The following is a 20,197-nucleotide window of genomic DNA, read 5'->3' as shown; positions in this document are numbered from 1 at the left end:
TTATTGCATATAGTTGCCTGATTCGAGCAATGCAAAGTCTCGTTCAAGACAACCCATTCAAACCCCATCTTCAATGCTCTTTTACCAAGCCTCAACCCCTTTGCACCTCATAGTTTTTCTCTAAAATGTGTTCTATGATTTGAGCCTTGTGGTATGATATGATCAAAATCACCTCTAACATAAGGTGATTTAGCTCTTGCTTTAACATAAAATATTTAAACTACTATATTTAATCATTATAATTAATTAACTTTAAAGTGGCTTTAATAAAAGCTACAAACATTCTTTAAAATATGAAATAGGGGTGGAGCCCCTAGCCGGCAAAGTCAGCCACATCCCCCTCAAAAATATATAAAATATGAGATTTCTTTTACTCAATGTTTGTGTAACATTCGAGAAATTAATTCGAAAATTTAAAGTAAATAAATAAATAAATAAAATACCCAAATCCTCCTCCTCTTCCCTCTTTCATTCGCATAGCCTAGTGATTAAACACATCAAAATTCATGAACACCTCCCTCCTTATTCCTCATTCATTTGAACCCAGAGAAAAATTAGATTTTCACCATCTTCCATCTCGCCATTTCCTCTGAAAATGGTCGAAATTCTTGCTTGAGTTCTTCCACAGTTGAGCAACCTTCTCCTTCATTCAATTCACTAATTTTCGAGTGTAACCTTTGTAATTTTGATATGAATTTTCAAGGAATTCATCCCTAACATAGCATCCTTTGAAGCTTTACTTCAAAAAACAACAATGGCAGACCAGCATTCTTCTTCTTCCCTTTGATCTTCGAAGGACCTGCGTGCGAAAATCAGTTGGTTCTTCTTCTTTCTTTCGTGATTTTCAAGGTAAATGATCTATACTTCTACATTCTTGATTGTTATGTGTAAATTATGGCTAATTGATCTTTCTTGCTCACTCCCCTTTGAATTTGAACCACAATGAGTGTAGAAGCATATGAAAACTTCCCTTCCTTGACCTGGATTCTGCCGAAATGGGGGAAGATTGAGTGAGTTTTGGTTCGGTTGTGTAGACATCAAATCCAAGCCAAAAATCAAGCATTGAATCTGTTCTTTCTCGTTTCTTACTGCTGCAAACAGAAGATAATCCTTCTTGATTTCTTTCTTTTGCTTTTCCTTAATAATTATGTTCTTATTCATATAAAGGTTAGTTTCATTGGCATACTTTCACTTGCATATTTTTTTATCATGTTGTAAACCCTAAACTTTGATGAATCTTGAAAATTTATATGAGTAAATTAGATGAGTTATTAATTGAGAAATTTATGAGGAATGTGTTGCTAGTAAGTTATGTGATGATGAGAATCTAAGGGTGGATTATAATTATAGTAGGAGACTACTCTAATGACTTGGTTTTGATTAGTTAGTGTTCTTGGATATGTTGTTTAATTGGAAGATAACGATCTTGTAGTAGATACTAGAATAGTGAAAATGAAGACTTTGGGATATATTGTTAAGAATCATGGTATTGGTTTAGAAAATTATGGTAATGGTAAAATGTTGAATGATTGGATGTTCTTGAAAGTATCTAGGGTTCGTGTGGAAATCATTAGTTGAATAGATAAATTAGATGTGTTCTTCTATCTGGATAGTTTGTTATTCTTATTTGGTTTCTTGGTTTGAGTTTAGATGAACATAGAAGTGTTGAATTGGAAAAAAATACAAAGGGAATTATGGAGACGTATGATCTTTACAAGAATATAAGCTAGTCTAAAGCAAGGTTATATATTTTGATGATATTGGGGGTTGGAGTTAGAACTTGCGCAATCTTTAAAATTAGAAATATTAGAATAGAAGTTGAAACTAAGATGCGGTCATAGGAGGAGATGCAATGAGTTATATGAACCTAGTTTGTAGTATCGAATGCTTTGTTGTGATGTTATGCTTGTTATGCTTCAGGAGGCGACGTCATCGAGGAACCTTTCTAGTGATTGCGGAGAAACGGACTGAGCTTCTTGAAGCGTCTTTGGTGAGTAGTAACAGTCCCTTAAAGGGGTCTGGCTAGACTACTTTTCTTGAAAATAATTTTATTAAAGCTATTTTGAAATTAAAAACTATTGATACAAGTGTTGTGACGGCTTATGATGATATTGTTATATGGGTGAATGGATCGGGCTTACGAGCTGGTCATTGACGGAGTGGTGGGACATCGTCTCCTACTCCCTGCTTTTGAGGCGAGTTGTATTCAGATATTGACTAGCTTCACTCGAGAGACGACATACCCTTAGAGCTATGGGGCACCTCTCAAACTAGACCCCTTGTGCGCACATAGATCTAAGAAACCGATGTTGCTTTTAAACTTTTGTTTTGAATTACTGTGTTTTGTTGTTTTAGATTGTTACTTCTCATACAGTTTAAACTGATCCCCTGTTGCTTCCATCTTTTAATTTGTGTACAGATCGGATTCGATCGGGAACGATGGATTAGCAGAGTTGATTAGAGTTCCAAGGATGTCATATTGAGCTGAGCACATGGGAATTTGTAGTTTTGTATTAGAATTATGTTAAGTGTATATTAGACTTGGTTGTGTTGGTTATTTTGGACTTAAAATGAATTGTATGATCTCCTTATGACTTAGATAGATGCTTGGATTGAGAATTAGTTGATTTAGCTATGTTTTAGAACTAGACTCATTTGCACAAGTTTTGTAATTGAGATTTGAGTTTTCTTGGGAAGTAATCCCCATTAAAACCCTATTTACTCTGTCAACGGTAAGTCGTGTTGTTACAATTTGAATTGCAATACTCACTATTTTTAGTGTTTGGCAGGAGAAATTTGGAGAAGGAAATGGGAGTTTAGAAAAAGAAAGTCCCAAGTCATTGTTTATTATGAAAGATGCAAAATAGGGATGAAACTTAAATTTGATTAAAAGAACCAAGAAAATGTCCATTGGGATGAAACTTTTATTTAGCTTTAATGTATCATCTCAATCATCGTCATCATGCCTAGTGTATCCCATTTATAAAAAAATTATGGGCAGAGTTTGGGAAAGGAAGATTGACGGCAACTTATACTCATTAAGGAGAGCGGCTAAAGAGTCCCTCAACTCCAAAAAGAAAAAATTCCTTTTTTAATGTTAGTATGAATATTTTCGCAAGTTTGTCTGAATGTGGCATTGATCAAGAGTCCTCATCCATTTCTTCTCTACAATTACAATGCATAAATTTTAATAGAGGTAAATTTTGTCTTGTTACTTCAATCGCCATGCTTAAATGTACAATAATTTATTTGTGTTAATTTTGATTCCTTTATATATGTGAAAATATATTAACAATCTAATTTTATTTTTATTTACGATTTTTTTTGAATCAGATCGCATCATACTTAACTTTAAATAATTAGGTGAACTTAAACATCTCTAGTTATGCCTACCTTTTAATCTTAAAAATGATAACCAAAAAATCTTTAACCATGAAATTTTGAATTCCTATTCAAAAATGAAATTTAGGATTTATTTTAAAAAGCATGGATTGAATGAAAGAGATGGATTGATTAAATGATATGAATTGATTGAAATACAAATTACTAGCAAATCAAAACAATATTATGGATGGATAAATGTCGGAGCCAATGGGATTAGTTACCAATCGACTTGCGACTAATCCTTCAACTTCATAAATTTTTTTTCATACTAACACAAAATTGAAATATGAGTAGATAGTTAACCTAAACAAAGTCGAGTATAATCTTATTAACTAATCCATATTAATTTGATCGACAAATGTTAATTAAAAATTCGTATTTATTAATTGTTACTATGAAAATATGTATTTTCTAATAACTCGATATCTATCAATTGCACCCAGTATGAAACCCAAGCACATACATTTTATAACAAGCTTTTTAACTGAATCAAATTTAAACAAATTAAGTAAAGCAGCGTGAAGGGATTAATATGGAAACTGGTTGATTAATGTGAAAAAAAAAGAGTAGTAAAGTCTAAAAGGCCGACAAGCAGTGAGATAATGAAGTTAGACAATATCCTGTCTGCTTGTTAGTCGATTAAATACAAAGAAACGACATTGTGAGCGTGTGCCATATAATACAATGATACAAGCTTTAGTAAAATACTACTACTACTAACTTGGACTAACAACAACTAAAGTACATTTCACCGACTTGTAGTAGGCTTTCAACCTTTTTCCAATTACATTTACATCGGAACTTGCTATGTCTGTTGACCGTCAAACTAACTAACAGTTTTTAGTTACTTTCACTAGCTTAGCTTGACGGTGTGTTAATTCACTCGTCTACATTGTTTATAGATGGATTAGCACTATTCGTTAATTTTAATGAATGAATAAGTTAATAAGTAATAACATAAAAAAAGATTACATACATTTTGAGGTACTATCATGAGATCTGAGAAGAATAAGGATCATGTCTATCCTTAGATCATGTTGTTGGCCCTTAGACTAGTACACGTCTATTTTAACACATTTTGTCATCACTCGTACACATACTGAAAATTTCCCATGAGTTCACCACTGTAAGATTACTTCACACCAAATCATCAACCAGACTTAATCGTTGAATTTTTTTAAATCTCAAATTACAATCTCAGCTCATCATACATCAATTGTTAATTATATTTAAATAAAGCTCTCAAAATCTAACTCAAAATACCATATTCTTTTATTACTCAAATCTAAACGTTAATTCAAATATACTCAAATCTAAAAAAAAATGAAAAGGTGTTAAAATATATAACATAACTTGGGACATCAATCATCAGCTTAAGATTTTAATTAAGTTGGTTCTTTTACATAGTATCAAAGTAAACGTAACAAAAAAATTACGGGTTTAAATTTCAATCACCCTTCAAATTTCAACTATCAATTTAAACTGAGGTCCTAAATTATGTAATATTCACTAACAAAAGGAAAGGAAACCTTTGGCTACCGACAAATGTTTGAGATCATCAAAAGGAGATTAGTAAAAATAAACTTTAAAGTTTACTAAAGTAAATGCACTCTTCGATTTAAAAGAAATAATGTAAAAGCTTAAACGGATTAGAATATAAGTAGAAAGTGAAAGTAGTGACTGACTAATGAAGATTAAGGAAAGAAATGAATTGAATCAACACAAACATTGTGGATTAAACTTGAGGAAACCAGCTGGAGCACAAAAAGATAGGGCTTTGGATATTTGACCACTTCTATTTCAACTTAATAAAGGTTTTAATTAAGCAATCCCATCATCACATTTTGCGAAAAACCATAGATTTTTCTAAAGTGGTCAATTTCTTCAAGATTCTCGTTCTTTATTATACTCATTTGTCCCCACTATTTTGTCTCCATTTGCTTTTAACGACTAAAAAATTGAGTATAATATACTCCCTCCGAATCAAGTTAGTTATTTAGTTGTCTCATTTGCTTGGACACGATTATTAAGGACGGTGTGGGGTCCATTAAAAAGGGTAATTAGTGAAGGGTAGTTGGGTACGTAAGGTATATGGGGGTATATTCGTAATTACGTGTGTGAACTAAGGATATTTAGGTAAAAAAAGATTGACAAAAATAAAAATATGACAACTAAAATGACTTTGCCAAATAAGAAAATGGGACAACTAAAATGATTCGAAGAGAGTATTAAAGTATGATAATTTAAAAATAAAAAAAAATTAAAGAGTAAAAATAATAGAGTCATACTCCTAAGTCATAACCTAAAATAAAGAGAAAAGTAAATACAGTAAAAATATATAAAAATAAATAGAACTAATTTAATGATAAGCAAGAGTATCTACTTATGAGTTATGAGAGTTTGACGGTGCATCCTTTCTTCGAGCTGGTCATTTTGTCTGAATTAAATCTGTTAAAAATATTTGTCGTTTGATTTGTTTACTCAATACAATTGAATTTTACTTAACGATATTCTTTGTGTTATTAGGTATGTTACATATTTTTTAAAAAGCTATCATATGAGAAAGTAAAAATAATTAAACTCGTCTAAAATTTCATTTATCAATCATATTTTCATAAAAAAAAAAGCTTATTTTTAGCTTAAAATTTAGCTTACCTATATATTTATATTTATGTCGTCATCATCATCATTATCATTATCATTATCATCCTACTCAGTGTATCTACATTTACATACTACTCCCAATACTTATTTTTATCATAACAAAGATGGCAAGGTTCTATTCTATATCCCTATTGAAGAATACATAATAGTACTGTACTAACGGTCTATTTGGTAGGTGGCATTAAACGATGGTAATAGGAATGAATTAGTGTATTTTTATTGAAAAAGCTCTTGGCTACCTTGATGGCTATACTTATCCAACTTCAATCATCTCATTCTCTTCATAAAATTCATTCCAGAGTATTACCATTGGGAAAGGTAATATTTTGTGGTAATAAAAATTTGTAAACAAAAAAATTTTTTATGATCAAAATTTCATCACCATGAAAAAGACATGAAACTCTTGATGAAATTTTACACTATATCATTTCCATTATACCACCATTTGATACCAATAACTAAACGGATCGTTAAGGTTATGTTTTAGCAAGTTTTATTGAATTTCATTTTCTTTTCTTTTTTTTGGCAATGTATTATTTTAGTCAAAAATAAATATAAATGATAGATATCACAACATGTGACCAAAAAGAAAATACATAATTTTTCACCAAACAATTGATCATCTTAAATAAACAAAAAAATAATCAAACGAAGAAAAGAATTAAATAAAATAGAAACAAAGACAACTCGTACTCGTGACGTTCCACAAGTTAGCTGATGCCTTAAGACTCTACTTGAACGAGCAATGTTTTGTAAAAAAGGAGGTAATTGATGCCTTAATACTCTACTTGGGCGAGCTACATAGACACTTAAATGAGTTATAAAGATGCCCAGACAAGTTAGTCTATAACCAACAAACAAATGCCAACAACGAGAAACAACCCAAGTGAGCACCTTAATGCTCGTGTGAGGACGATGGGCGAACAAAAAGGATTCTTGGCGAGGGAAGTGACTAGCTACAGAGCAAGGGTTGGAGGCTTGGGGGAACATGAGCTCTTGCTCGGACAAGGAGAGTAGTGCTTGGATGAGCACTTCTATTTTTACAACCACAGTTTTGATGTTTGGCATGCATGAAGATTACCGTCTCACCATGAGAACGCTTGTATGTTGTTTTGGGATTATAGGATAGACTGATGAAAGGGAAGATAAGGGCCTAGAGAAGGTAATACTTGCTCCAACTAAAACACAACTCAACTCTCAAAATACTTGGTATGATTGGTTCTTGCTTTGCTTGTTTGTTGTGCTTGTTGGTTTGTTTCTTATCATCCCCATCTTTCTTTAGTCGTGTGTTCATTTCACAGCATCATCAAACAAATTCCAAGAGCTTTTCGTATTTAATCAAGTCACCAAGTAAGCTAACTTTTCACAGCCAACATGATTAACTAGCAGAGGGGCGCTCCTCAGATAAAACAGCACACATACTATTGTTTCGTATAGTTCTAAAAGAAGCAGGTATCATTGATAAGATCGCAACAGATGTGATTAACAAGCAACAATCTCTTCTCAGTAATCACAAATAACTGATCTTGTCCAAAGATACCAAATTACATAAGAATCAATATTGGATACACACAATCATCGAGCATTGAAGTATTTAAATGAAATGGGAATTTATGCAATCGATGATATGATGATATACTGATCTCTACCTATGTAGACAAAATTTTCACAGCTAAAAAGGCATTACAATAAGCAATGCCTCCATAAAAACACGATCTAAGTACATCATTTTAAGGCAGTTAGGTTGGCTGAGGCAGTACTCACTTGGAACTCAAGTAGTTCAAGACGCCGCTCTAGTGTGTCAAGCTTCTCATTCAGAGCTGCCAGTTTACTCTTCGCTGTGGCCTCTAAAAATGAATTCATGATAACAACAGAAATTAGCACAATTCAACGTCTTCTTACTCGGCATTTAACATTATATACTTCAAACCTATAACCTTAACATCTGCCATTAACATTATTCTATGCATAACTACACAAATGAAGGTTCCACATTTAGATTGCTGATGTTAATGCTTTGAACTTTGTGCCCATGCAGCTGTAAGAAGTAGCAGAAATGTGTAAAATGTTGTATAGACCAACCAAACAACAAAGAATGGATTGCCAAGATTGGATAAAGGACATGTATCAATCACAGTATCACACTATTAAGAACCACTAAGTCGACAAGGAACGTTGAATTTCCTGTAGCTGATGATAACAATATAGAAAATTCAACATTGGAAGTGGATGGATGTGCATGAAAAAGAATGAAAGCCCTGAAGGTGAATTCCCTTTAAACCAACCCCAAGAAGGATTCTCCATTGTGGAAGATGATGCCACATCTAAGGATACACATATTAGCTATAACTATCAACCAACATGTATTAGGTGATACTACTCAGATTGTGAGATTCGATAATACTTCACCTCTTACAGCTAGTTCTTCCTCTTAGAAAATCCCTTAATTTAGTACATCGTTGTCAAAATCCTCAAACAAAATGGACTTAAACCCTCAAACTAATTTCATTACAATCGTTTTTCCTCTATGATAAAGCAGGTAAAAATTAACATTGGGTGACATTTAAGACCTATGTTACCGTGAATCCGGAACTCATATCCGACATGGGTATGTTTCCGAGTGTGTTAGATCATGCAAAAAATACAATATTTTGGTCCAAAATAAGGTGTCCAAGTGTCGTACCCATGTATGATTGTCGAGGATCCGAAGACAATAACCGATAAAATGATGAGTCCTAATAACAAAGTTTAAGACCAATAATCCACAAGGCCATTATTAATTGCAAGAAACTAGCTCATTTTCCTTCCTTTTACATATTATTTATCCAATCCAACACCCTTTTTTACTTCATGTATCATAATTTAACACTTCTGTGTTTTCTATTAGGGTATTCACCTTGCTTGTTATAGGTTTTGTTTAGTACCAATGAAAGACCACCAAACACTATATAGAAGATATCCAGATGAATTTCTAAAAACAAACCCTAGCAACAATCGATAGCAGCAAAATTTCCAATACAAATCTTGGCTCAAATTCAATTTAAGTAGCAACAAAACTCAATAATATATAGTTGTGGTAATTAAACTACATATATAATGGCAGAAAACATAACATTACAACATATAAATATATAATATTCAAATAAAATCATTGATTAGAGTAAGAAGAATATCAATCAAAATCCATTACACGAGAATTAAACAAAAAAAAGTTACCAAATTGGACAAGAAAATCGAAGAGACGTCGGATATTGAGAGATAAATGAATTCGCGATTGTCCCAATCGGCTTGGACTGCAATTCCTACATTCACTGCATTTGTTATTCCCCCAGCTTTCGCCATTCCTGTGACCTCTTGTATCCCCAAATGAAATGCGCAATTTATACGATTATATCAACAGATCCCTGAATTTCAAAGTAACAATCTCCAGTGAAAATGGTTGATAAAATTTCTCAACTATGCGAGTTTTGAACTTTGTTGGTTGATACTTAGAGGGTCGACTAAATTTCTTGACAGTGCTTTGAAGGCAATCATTCTTCGCCCTTCAGTAACTAACAATTCTCTCTCGATCTCTATTCTCTCTTCTTATGGACAACACTAGTTGAACCTAATTCGGAAATTTCATCATATACCACCGACTCCATTCAAAATTAACAATATGTCACACAAAATTTTTTAGTTTATTATATACTATCGAGTTTTTCTACATTAGCACAAAATATCATTAATGTCAATTGCTATCACTGTACCGTTTGTACTAAACTATTAATTCACCATATACCATTACTTTTTTCTTATGTCAAATACTATTTTTTTAAAAATATAGCCGTTGGAAGAGTGTAAGGGATAATTTGTGCATACATATATATATATGTATGATTTTTGAGGGAGTCACGTAACAAGGCGTACCTCTAACCTCTGAAAGCATTTGCAAAGATGTCCGCAAACTCAAGATCATCGTCGTCGTCGTCTTCTTTTAGTTCTTCGTATGTAAGGGTGTCGAACAAAGCATGTTGTTGTGATAGGAAATTTGCAATAAGAAGCTCTGATTCGGCAAAAAATCCACAAAGGTTATACTACAAGTGTGATGTATGTGATACATTCAAATGGTGCAAGGACAATGTTGATAAAAATGTCTCGTGGGGTTATGAAAATCAAAGCAAGGGAGGGAATATCACGCATGAAAGTAAGACCGTGTTGAAGCATGAGTTAAATGAGCTAAAGAAAAGAGTAGCAAAACAGCAAAAAAAAAAAGTGAATGGAGCAATAAAAATAGGAGCAATTTTGTTTGTGTTTATTGTATTTTTTGCCTTTAAATGAAAAATGTAAGATAAAATATTTCGTTGCTTAAATAAGTTGTACTGAAATTGGTAACATTGTTTGTCAAAAAAATATGCCTATGTAATTGGTGAGTACTTGCATTGCATACATTGGAATTGTGATAAACAAAAGAAGTGTCATACAAACCATGTAGTTAACTTTGTTCAAAAGCAACTTGACACTAAATACTATCACAAAAAAATGACACAAAACAATATTAAGTAGCAGTCTTTCTCTTCTTCCCCTTTGTGTTGCCTTGCTGTGAAAAGGAAGCTACATGTTCTGCCTTATTTGCTGATGCCTTTCTTGCCTTGCATGTCACTGCATCGTGGACTAGTTCTTTGTATAGGCTGCATTTGTTGTTCTTGTGCCTCTTTTCTTTTTTTCATACGAAGAACTAAAAGAAGACGACGATGATGATCTTGAGTTTGTGGACATCTTTGCAAATGCTTTCAGAGGTTAGAGGTGTGCCTTGTTATGTGACTTCCTGAAAAATCACATATATATGCACAAACTAGCCCTTACACTCTTCTAACGACTATATATTTTTTTTAAATGGTATTTGATGCAAAAAAAAAAAAGAAAATAATGGTATATGGTGAATTAATAATTTACCACAAACCGCACACTAACGGCAGTTGTCATTAATGGTATTTTGTGCTAACATACGAAAACTCAATGGTATATGGTGAATTAAAAAATTTTGTGTGGTATATGGTGAATTTTGGAGAAACTCAGTGGTATATCATAAAATTTTCGCAAATTCAATTTTAATTTTAGGGCTTATTTACGGATATATATTTTATTTTCAATTTTTAAATTATAATTATGAAATTATATAATTCAAAGATTTGAGAATGATAACTTTAATTAATTTTTAAAATATTCAATTAAAATTTATTAATTTTTTACTGATTGACATTTGACTCATATCTTGTGAATAATGTCACATTTGAATTATTATTTAATAATCTAACCTTTGTTATCAGCATGTTCGGTAATCTGAACTACAGCCTCATTCTTAAACCACCATAGCCCCATTTTTCACCCTCCCAAATCAGATATGTTATAAGAAAATACATATTAAAAATTATTAGAATATTCAATAACTAAAATTATTCATAGCAAATAAATGAAATATTAAATTATTTTTAAATTTTTTTCATATCAAATACTATTATGAATTAATTTTAAATTTTCAAATAAAATTATATTCCAAAAGATAGACAGATTTTGGTTCATGATGTTTGAAATATGTAATACTCCTTTATTAACGTGGAAACTTGTAAGCATATATTCAATCCACTTCTTCAATGTGATAGATTTTATTTTGAGTGCCTAATTTTACTTTCTTACATATTAGAAAAAAATTATATCATTCATGTACTTCATTTAGGAGGAAAAGGTTTAGTGTTCTCTAAACGTAGAAGTGTCAAATATTAATTGATATTCCCTCCCTTTTAATAACTTTGTCTCATTTTATTTGAATATGTTCAGCACGACGTATATTAAAGTCTTTATATATCTAATAGTGCGTAACTAAAATTTATAAAATTAATATTATTAAAAATCGTTGTGTTGAGATGAAACCAAACAAAATCTCATTAAACTATATTTTAACTCTTAAGAATAAAATATAAATTAAAAGTAAACTCTGAATATTGTAAAAAAAAATAATAAAATAAAACTAAATGGAACGAAGGAAACATTAATTTGTATTGCTTTTATTTGAATTTAACTTAATTTTTTGTTTTTAGGCCTCAAAGTAAAAAAAATTTAAAAATAAGATCTTGAAATTTATGATATACTTCCCCGTTCTATAATACTCGCTACATTTTCTATTTTTGGCAATTTCATATTACTTGCTACATTTCTGTTTTTAGTAATAAAACAATTATTTAAAGTTCTACCTACCCCTATTTTTATCCTACTCTATATCTCTTTAACTTTTATACCTACCATTATTTAATCTTTATCTATTCCTAACAACCTATTTTTTCCTTTTTCTTTTTCAATTAATAATAATAAAATACTATACTCTATAAAGTAAACAATCAGCTACATTATAGGTTAATTATTTTTTTTAATATGTGTGCCCATGCAATTGTAGCAAGAAATACAGAACAGAGGAAGTATAAAGAAAGAAGAATGTGTAGTACGAGATTACGAGTAACTGGGTTGAGGTGGCCTTCTCTGGAATGTCCTGGACTCCTGGTCTAGTCAGGTTCAGGCATTACACTACAGATCTTTCTGGAACAATCACCCTTTTTCAAAACCCTCAATTCTTCATTTCTACTTCCCATTCTTAACCCTCATATCCTCCAACTTGTTCTGCTAACTATATTCTATACAGCTATGGCTACCGCACAACTTATGCGATCAGCAATTCGCCGTCGAGATGCTTTCTCATCCGTCCATGCTTATTCTTCGGTATCTCTACTTCTTCCTCTTTTTTTCTTCTGCACTTTCTTTTTCTCTTATTTTTGCTGCTTCATATGAAGTATACTTTGTTTTTTTTGTTGGAATTTGATCTTGGAAGGGAGATTATTCTGATGGGATGAATGCTTTTTTTATTTCATAACTGTTGTGAATTTTCTATTTTTCTTTTCTAGGAGAAATATCTTAAAATATAAACAATTCACTAGAAATGTAGGTTTACGAATAAAAAATATGACCTGAAAATGAAAAAATTAACAAAATTGGGAAAATCAGTCAGAGCAGTCTAACTTTTTGTTTTCTCTAGAGGGGTCAACGTAGTTTACAAAAATGCGACAATCGATTGTGATCACAGTAATGGAATTATGATGTTGTAGTGAGAGTAATACAGTATTGTAACGCCAAAATGTAAGATATCTCTTTATATGGCCTAAAATACATTTTTTATGAGTTTGTTTATTTTGAAAGTTGTTACAATGTAGCCGATGTGAGGCAATGCAATTTTTTACCCAATGGGTTCTTCTTTGGGTTACAATTCAAAAGTTTCCGGTTATAACCCATTCAGTCATGTTTCAGGTCCATTTTTGGGTGGTACTGAAATAAGGTATAGCTACTCATTAATGTATTATTTGCTAAAGTGACTCCACAGGAATAATCATACTAAGGTTCTATGAGGAGTAGCTCAATGCGGGTTACACATTAGATATCCTTATAAAATGTCTATTATTCTATTAATGAAAGATTATTAAAATTGTGCAAGTGTTTTCGAACTTAGGTATACTCCTTTGAGACTAGTTAAGTATGGAAATTTTGATCCTTTGAACATTGTTTAAACTCAGAAAACTTACTAAATTTAATTTATGGGGAATTAACGCTTAAGGAAATCGTTGTGTGTTTTGTGTGCATTTCTCAAGGTTATGTTGCTATCCTTTGTTACAGTGCCTGATTAAATTGTGTTGTAATTGAACTTTCCCAACAACTACTTTGGTGTGGCCTTATGTTGAGATTTATTCTTGCATGCTTGTTGGAATTTGGAAATGGATTCTGTTTCAGTGAGATTGATCAAAGTGTCAACAATGATCAGATAATGCAAATATGTTGTGTTAAATGGACGATCACATAAGGAACTTAAAGCTAATGCGGCATTGTTCATTTTATTATTGAAGTTTACAATTATGTTAGCCGACCGATTCATAGGATTGACCTTTTGGTCTGAAATTTGAATGTCAAATAGTTTCTTGTTCCTACATATTCAATGTTCTTTTGAATATTTGGAATCAAAGAATTTTTGTCTTTTTGAATGTTCCAGAAAATTAGGATAGAACTTTTAGATTGGCTTGACTCTTGATACTGAACGGCAAAAAATTTGTTTTGGTTTGCATTGTGTGTTTTGTGAAACTGGCATGCTGCTGTTAAGTCTCAAATCAAATAAACTAAGAAATTATTCAGTCGAATGTTGCTTGTGGAGTTGTGATTGTCGCAACCCAATATTACCATTGTCTCTTGTTTGCAGTTGGCTGGTAATCATTTGTCATGGTTTCCCCCATCTTTGGCCAGTAGGTGGATGACTTTAACTCGATCATTCAGGTGCATAACTTTCATATGTAAAACTAAAATTGAAGCTCTTCCCTTGGTCTGTTTTTGTAAATGCTTTTTCTGTTACCTTGCAGTTCGAAACCCACTGGTGATGAAATTATTGGCATTGATCTCGGTACTACTAATTCATGTGTGGCAGTAATGGAAGGAAAGGTTGGTCTTTAGCTACTGACTCCCATGGGTACAACTTTTAGTTATAGTGGCTAAAAACGTCCGTAACTAATTGAAACTGAACTGTTAATGTAGAATGCGAAGGTAATAGAGAATGCTGAAGGAGGACGAACAACACCTTCAGTTGTTGCCATAACTCCTAAAGGTGACCTACTGGTGGGAACCCCTGCAAAAAGACAAGCTGTGACAAACCCACAAAATACCTTTTTTGGAACAAAACGTCTAATCGGCAGACGTTTTGATGACCCTCAAACTCAGAAGGAGAGTAAAATGGTTCCTTTTAAGATAGTTAGGGCCCCAAATGGAGATGCATGGGTCGAAACTACTACCGGACAGCAGTACTCTCCTAGTCAGATTGGAGCATATGTTCTAACAAAGATGAAGGAAACTGCAGAAGCGTATTTGGGAAAGAGTATCTCTAAAGCTGTAGTTACAGTTCCTGCTTATTTTAATGATGCTCAGAGGCAAGCAACAAAAGATGCTGGAAAGATCGCAGGGCTGGATGTGCAACGGATCATTAATGAACCGACTGCTGCTGCACTTGCATATGGGTTAAATAACAAGGAAGGTCTCATAGCGGTTTTTGACCTTGGAGGTGGAACTTTTGATATATCCATTTTAGAGATAAGTAATGGCGTGTTTGAGGTAAACTTTTGTTTCACTCGTTTGCTGTGTTATCTATCTCTCTGGGATGGTTGAATAATTCATTTCAAATATCAGGTGAAAGCAACCAACGGTGATACCTTCTTGGGAGGAGAAGATTTTGATAATGCTTTGGTTGAATTTTTGGTGAGTGAGTTCAAGAAAACTGATGGCATTGATCTATCAAAAGATCGGCTGGCTTTGCAAAGGCTAAGGGAAGCTGCAGAGAAGGCCAAGATTGAGTTATCATCTACCACTCAAACAGATATTAGCTTACCCTTCATTACTGCTGATGCATCTGGTGCAAAACATTTCAACATGACATTAACTAGGTCAAAGTTTGAAAGTCTGGTGGATCATTTGATTGTTAGGACGAGAGACCCATGCAAGAATTGTTTAAAAGATGCTGGAATATCTACCAAAGAGGTGGATGAAGTCCTTTTGGTGGGTGGAATGACTCGTGTACCTAAGGTACAAGAGGTTGTTAATGAAATATTCGCGAAGACTCCGAGTAAGGGTGTCAATCCCGATGAAGCAGTTGCAATGGGTGCAGCTATTCAAGGTGGTATCCTTCGTGGGGATGTTAAAGAGCTACTTCTACTTGATGTAACTCCTCTTTCACTTGGTATTGAGACTCTTGGTGGTGTTTTTACCAGGTTGATCAACAGAAACACAACCATCCCTACCAAGAAATCTCAGGTAAGCCCACCTAATACTTGTCTATGGATTGTGGGGGTGTTTGGTATATGTCTTTTGGGTTGGCTGCTTTTGATTTTTGGCTTTTTGGTTGCTGAAAAAGGCAAAAAATGTGTTTGGTAAAGAACTTCTGAGCCGAAAAGCCGGCTTTCAAGCCAAAATGAAAACGTTAACTTTTAGCTTGTTTCAATAGCCTTAGGGTTGGCAGGCTACTTTTTCATTTTTCTCCAATAAACAACCAATAACCAATGTCTAAATTTACCAAAAAATCTCCCTAAATAGTTGGCTTATTCAGCTAGCTTAAAAGTCAACAAAAATAACCAACACTTCTAGCTGGTACAAAAGTGAGCTTAAAAAGCCAACAGCCAACCGTCATTTGCCAAACACCCCTGTGTATTTAGCACTTCAATATCATTGCAGCTAGCATCTTTCTCTAAAGTGTTTTGAGAGACTTTTTGACTTATGGTTTCTCAATGTTGTAGATAATGTTGATTTCCTTACCTTTCTAAAGGTTTTATCTCGTTTAACTCGGTCTACAGGTATTCTCAACAGCAGCAGATAATCAAACCCAGGTGGGAGTTAAAGTCTTTCAAGGCGAGCGTGAAATGGCAACAGACAACAAACTTCTAGGAGAATTTGAACTTCAGGGTATCCCACCTGCACCTAGGGGGATTCCACAAATCGAAGTGACATTCGACATTGATGCCAATGGCATTGTCACTGTTTCTGCTAAAGATAAGACAACTGGCAAGGAACAGCAAATTACCATCCGATCATCTGGAGGTTTGTCGGAAGACGAGATTCAGAAAATGGTTCAAGAAGCAGAATTGCATGCCCAGAAAGACAAGCAGAGGAAAGCTCTAATTGAAATAAGAAACACTGCCGATTCTACTATTTATAGTGTTGAGAAGAGTTTGTCAGAGTACAAGGACAAGGTTCCAACGGACGTTGTGAAAGAGATAGAAACTGCTGTTGCTGATCTCAGGGAAGCTGTGCAGAAAGATGATGCTGATTTGATAAAGGCCAAGATTGATGCAGCAAATGCCGCAGTTTCAAAGATCGGACAACATATGGCTGGTGGTAGTGGCGGTGGTGCTGACGGAGGTTCTGGTGGATCGCAAGGTGGTGGGGATCAAACCCCTGAAGCAGAATACGAAGAGGTGAAGAAGTAAACTTTTAAACGCGAGTTTAGTTGAATCCTTACTTCCTTAGTGTGTAGTTCATGTTTATTATACGCATTACCCAGTCTCGTCTCTTTGTTATAATTCGATGTAGATTTTAGAAAGAAACCCTGAATTAAATTGCAATTGTGGATGCAATATTTCAGAGCTGTTAATACACACTTGTTTTCAACCAAGGAAAATATAGGGTTTTTATTTTTGTAATTGTCCACTATAAAGCTACCACTAGAGGTGTTTATTCGGGTTATCGAGTTGATCTTAGGTTAGGTACTTCGACTTGAAATCGGGTTTGTGTTCATATTGTTTTTTATATTATTGTAAATTATTTTTTAAATCAGGTCAAATCGAGTTTGGTTATAAGGTCGGATAAATTTCGAGTCACCGGGTCTGTTTTGGAACACCTCTACCTACCGTAAAATATTCAAATATTTCAAGCATTTGAAGTACTGATTGGCTACCTGCTTGTCTTTAGATGACTTCAGAGAATAATTAATGGATCTATGATGAGTTGATGACCCAAATGGGTACTCTTCCTTTAGGTTTTCAAAAGTGATTATTGTTTACGCACTTAGTTGGCCTAGGGGCCTTACTTGATGGGGCAATGACTGATACAATCCACCAAGAAATCAGTTGAGGCGTTTGAAATCGGTCTCAACCTTTCTTCTTGTTTCGTTTGTCGAATCTAATATCAAATTTGTACATTAATTAGTTCTTGGAGCGCTTAAATTTCCAACAAAGACCGTCTCTTTGGGTCTTTGTGAGATGACTTTAAATCATGGAGCTTATAATCTTATAATATGTATTAGTTGAACTATTTGACAAGTGTGTTCGGTGAGACCGTTTCATACAACTATTTGTAATAAATCAATATGGCCAAAGAATGTAATCGTGCGGAAGTCAATGATTAAAGGACTAAAAATAGAGTAAATTACTCCAAATTATAATAGAAGCACATTAACTTGCAAATCTAAAAATATAAAATAGATTACATAGACAAGTTTGTAAAAGCTAACAAGATTTCACCAAAGCCAGCTATATAATCTTCTAATTTATAGACGTTGAGTAGCAGTGCACATATTTGGAGACACAAGTCTTTAACCCGAAGGACCATCTTACACTTATCACTTAAGATTAACATATCAATATAATGGAAGGGTCGCAACAGCATTCATCAATCAAGAAGCAGCAACAAAGGGCAGCCAAACTGCAATCATAATCGCATAAAATTAGCTATGGTCTTTGTTAAATTTTTTCTCAATCACAAAATATCTCAGTAAATGGTACTATCATATGTTGTTTTTCAACCATTTTTAAATAAGCTTTTACATAAAAGGCAGTAAGAAAGAAATGTAGATATTAAAAATGTCAATTAAAAAATTTAAGTTGCGAAGGCTTAACCTAGTATATGGTTATATCCTACACACTCTCACGCTTGAGCCTTTGGGCCTTTTAACATAGATGAACACAAGCGTTCTTCGTATCCCTAAAATGAGTTGTAGATGAGATTCGAACCCGTGACTTTTGTAATATTGTCTTTTAATATTTTATATAAAGAGATCAACTCAACCAGAAAGTTTAATTAAGTTGATTGTAGTCGGAAAACATGTTTTATACGTTGATAAAATAAATCACATGTGATCCCACATTGAACAATTAGAGAAAGATTGGACTATCCGACTATTCCTCCTATTAACCAATTGGTTTGAGAATGGAACCTGATCAGATTTATATACAGCCAACTCTCCTTTTATGCGGATCTTATTGCATACAAAGCAACTAAACAAATTTACCAATATACCTTATAAAAAAGAAATGGAGGATTGATGGGTCAACACTTACCAGCCCTCAAGAAAACCAGTCTGTTTCCTGGGAGGAGGTGGAGCATATTGATACTGATATTGTGGAGGTGCCATCACTGGAGGCCCTTGATAATATCCTTTGTTTCCATTACAATTTAGCTCACAATAAGTCACAATTTATATAACCCAATTTTCATATGAAATCTATCATTTAAAAAATCATATCATCCCTTTTAACTTGCAAATTAAAGGGAGAGTTTTTCAAAATAAAATTGAAAAAAAAAAAGAATATTAAGAAAATTTTTTATTATTAAGCAACAAAAAAACGCACTATATAAATAAGTTAAATAGCTCATATCAAAAATATCATGAGAATATAGGCTCTTTATTTGATGATGCCTCACTAAAAGATGATTTCTTATAAAAATTAGTTGTTTTTAATTAAATTCAAGAAATCGGATCACAAAGACTAATGAAGTTTAAGAAGAAAGAAAAAAAAAAAAAAAAAGAAAAAAACAAACCTTGAGCAGGGTAAGGATAAGCATACTTGGGGTCACTCATCTTTGCTTTAAAAAATGAAATATGGAGAATTATAAGAATTCTAGACTTGGACTAACTTTTCCTCTATTGCAAATGCTTAGTGATATATGCATATACACCATTTGTTGTAGGAGTAAAGTCTTTTAACAGAAAATGTTCAATTCCAAAAAAAAATTGTCTATTAATAGTATTCTTATTAAAGTTAGTTTTTTATCAGAGAATCACCTTTTTTAATTTTTTTATTTTTTAAATAAAATTGGAGAATTATAGATAAACTAGTAGTTGAATGTTTTTTTTTTTTTTACTTTTATTAAAGTGTATCAATATGAACGCAATAATACTAATTATTAATAAGAATGGACGATTATGTTAGTGTAATTCTTTAGACTTGAATATTCTAAATAGAATGATAATTAAGTAATATATTAATTAGTGGGGCGAAAATGTTGAAGACGTAGAATGTGGGTTGGGTTGGATTGGAAAGTCAAGCATCAAAGATAAGAGTAAATCACCTACGCATAGCAATAAGAACAAGATGTATCTAATCTATAGAAACAGTGTTGCACTTGATTAGAGGACATTTTCAAAAATTATTGTATATTCTCACTAGTTTTTACACTTGATGTTGATATCTTTTTCTTAACTTTATTTGCTTTTGACATAAAAACTAAAAAATTGAATATAATTGATTAAAATAGTAAAATAAAATAAAAAAGATAATATAGAGGATAAAAGTGGTATGATTATATCTAAAAATATAAAATGAGA

At 32.8% G+C, this 20,197-nt stretch overlaps 1 protein-coding gene, 1 long non-coding RNA gene and 1 pseudogene across 2 annotated transcripts; 1 reads left to right on the top strand and 2 right to left on the bottom strand.

Annotated features, from left to right (window-relative positions):
* Positions 1 to 3,716: 3,716 nt before the first annotated feature.
* Positions 3,717 to 9,686, bottom strand: LOC130808846 (protein BRICK 1-like; annotated as a pseudogene).
* A 2,842-nt stretch (positions 9,687 to 12,528) lies between these two features.
* LOC130808152 (heat shock 70 kDa protein, mitochondrial-like) lies at positions 12,529 to 17,527 on the top strand. The gene is made up of 6 exons (XM_057673612.1): positions 12,529 to 12,798; positions 14,318 to 14,391; positions 14,475 to 14,553; positions 14,647 to 15,216; positions 15,292 to 15,912; positions 16,449 to 17,527. The coding sequence occupies exons 1-6, from the start codon at positions 12,724 to 12,726 to the stop codon at positions 17,079 to 17,081; spliced, it is 2,052 nt and encodes a 683-aa protein (XP_057529595.1). The 5' UTR covers positions 12,529 to 12,723; the 3' UTR covers positions 17,082 to 17,527.
* A 467-nt stretch (positions 17,528 to 17,994) lies between these two features.
* Positions 17,995 to 19,621, bottom strand: LOC130808153 (uncharacterized). The gene is made up of 3 exons (XR_009040702.1): positions 19,411 to 19,621; positions 18,930 to 19,026; positions 17,995 to 18,294 (listed from the first exon to the last, which is right to left on the bottom strand). It is a non-coding gene; the product is annotated as an uncharacterized LOC130808153 (long non-coding RNA).
* Between the last annotated feature and the right edge of the window lie 576 nt (positions 19,622 to 20,197).

Source organism: Amaranthus tricolor, chromosome 3 (genome assembly GCF_026212465.1).
Source record: "Amaranthus tricolor cultivar Red isolate AtriRed21 chromosome 3, ASM2621246v1, whole genome shotgun sequence".
NCBI lineage: Eukaryota > Viridiplantae > Streptophyta > Magnoliopsida > Caryophyllales > Amaranthaceae > Amaranthus > Amaranthus tricolor.
Note: the sequence above shows the minus strand (reverse complement) of the source record. Positions and strands in the feature narration are given on the sequence as shown.

What these genes read in the sequence shown, in the direction of transcription:
- LOC130808152 (XM_057673612.1), top strand. Translation starts at nt 12,724, where the DNA reads ATGGCTACCGCACAACTTATGCGATCAGCAATTCGCCGTCGAGATGCT. An exon ending in TGGCAGTAATGGAAGGAAAG is followed by an intron (nt 14,554 to 14,646) that starts GTTGGTCTTTAG and finishes CTGTTAATGTAG; the next exon opens with AATGCGAAGGTAATAGAGAA. An exon ending in TAAGTAATGGCGTGTTTGAG is followed by an intron (nt 15,217 to 15,291) that starts GTAAACTTTTGT and finishes TTCAAATATCAG; the next exon opens with GTGAAAGCAACCAACGGTGA.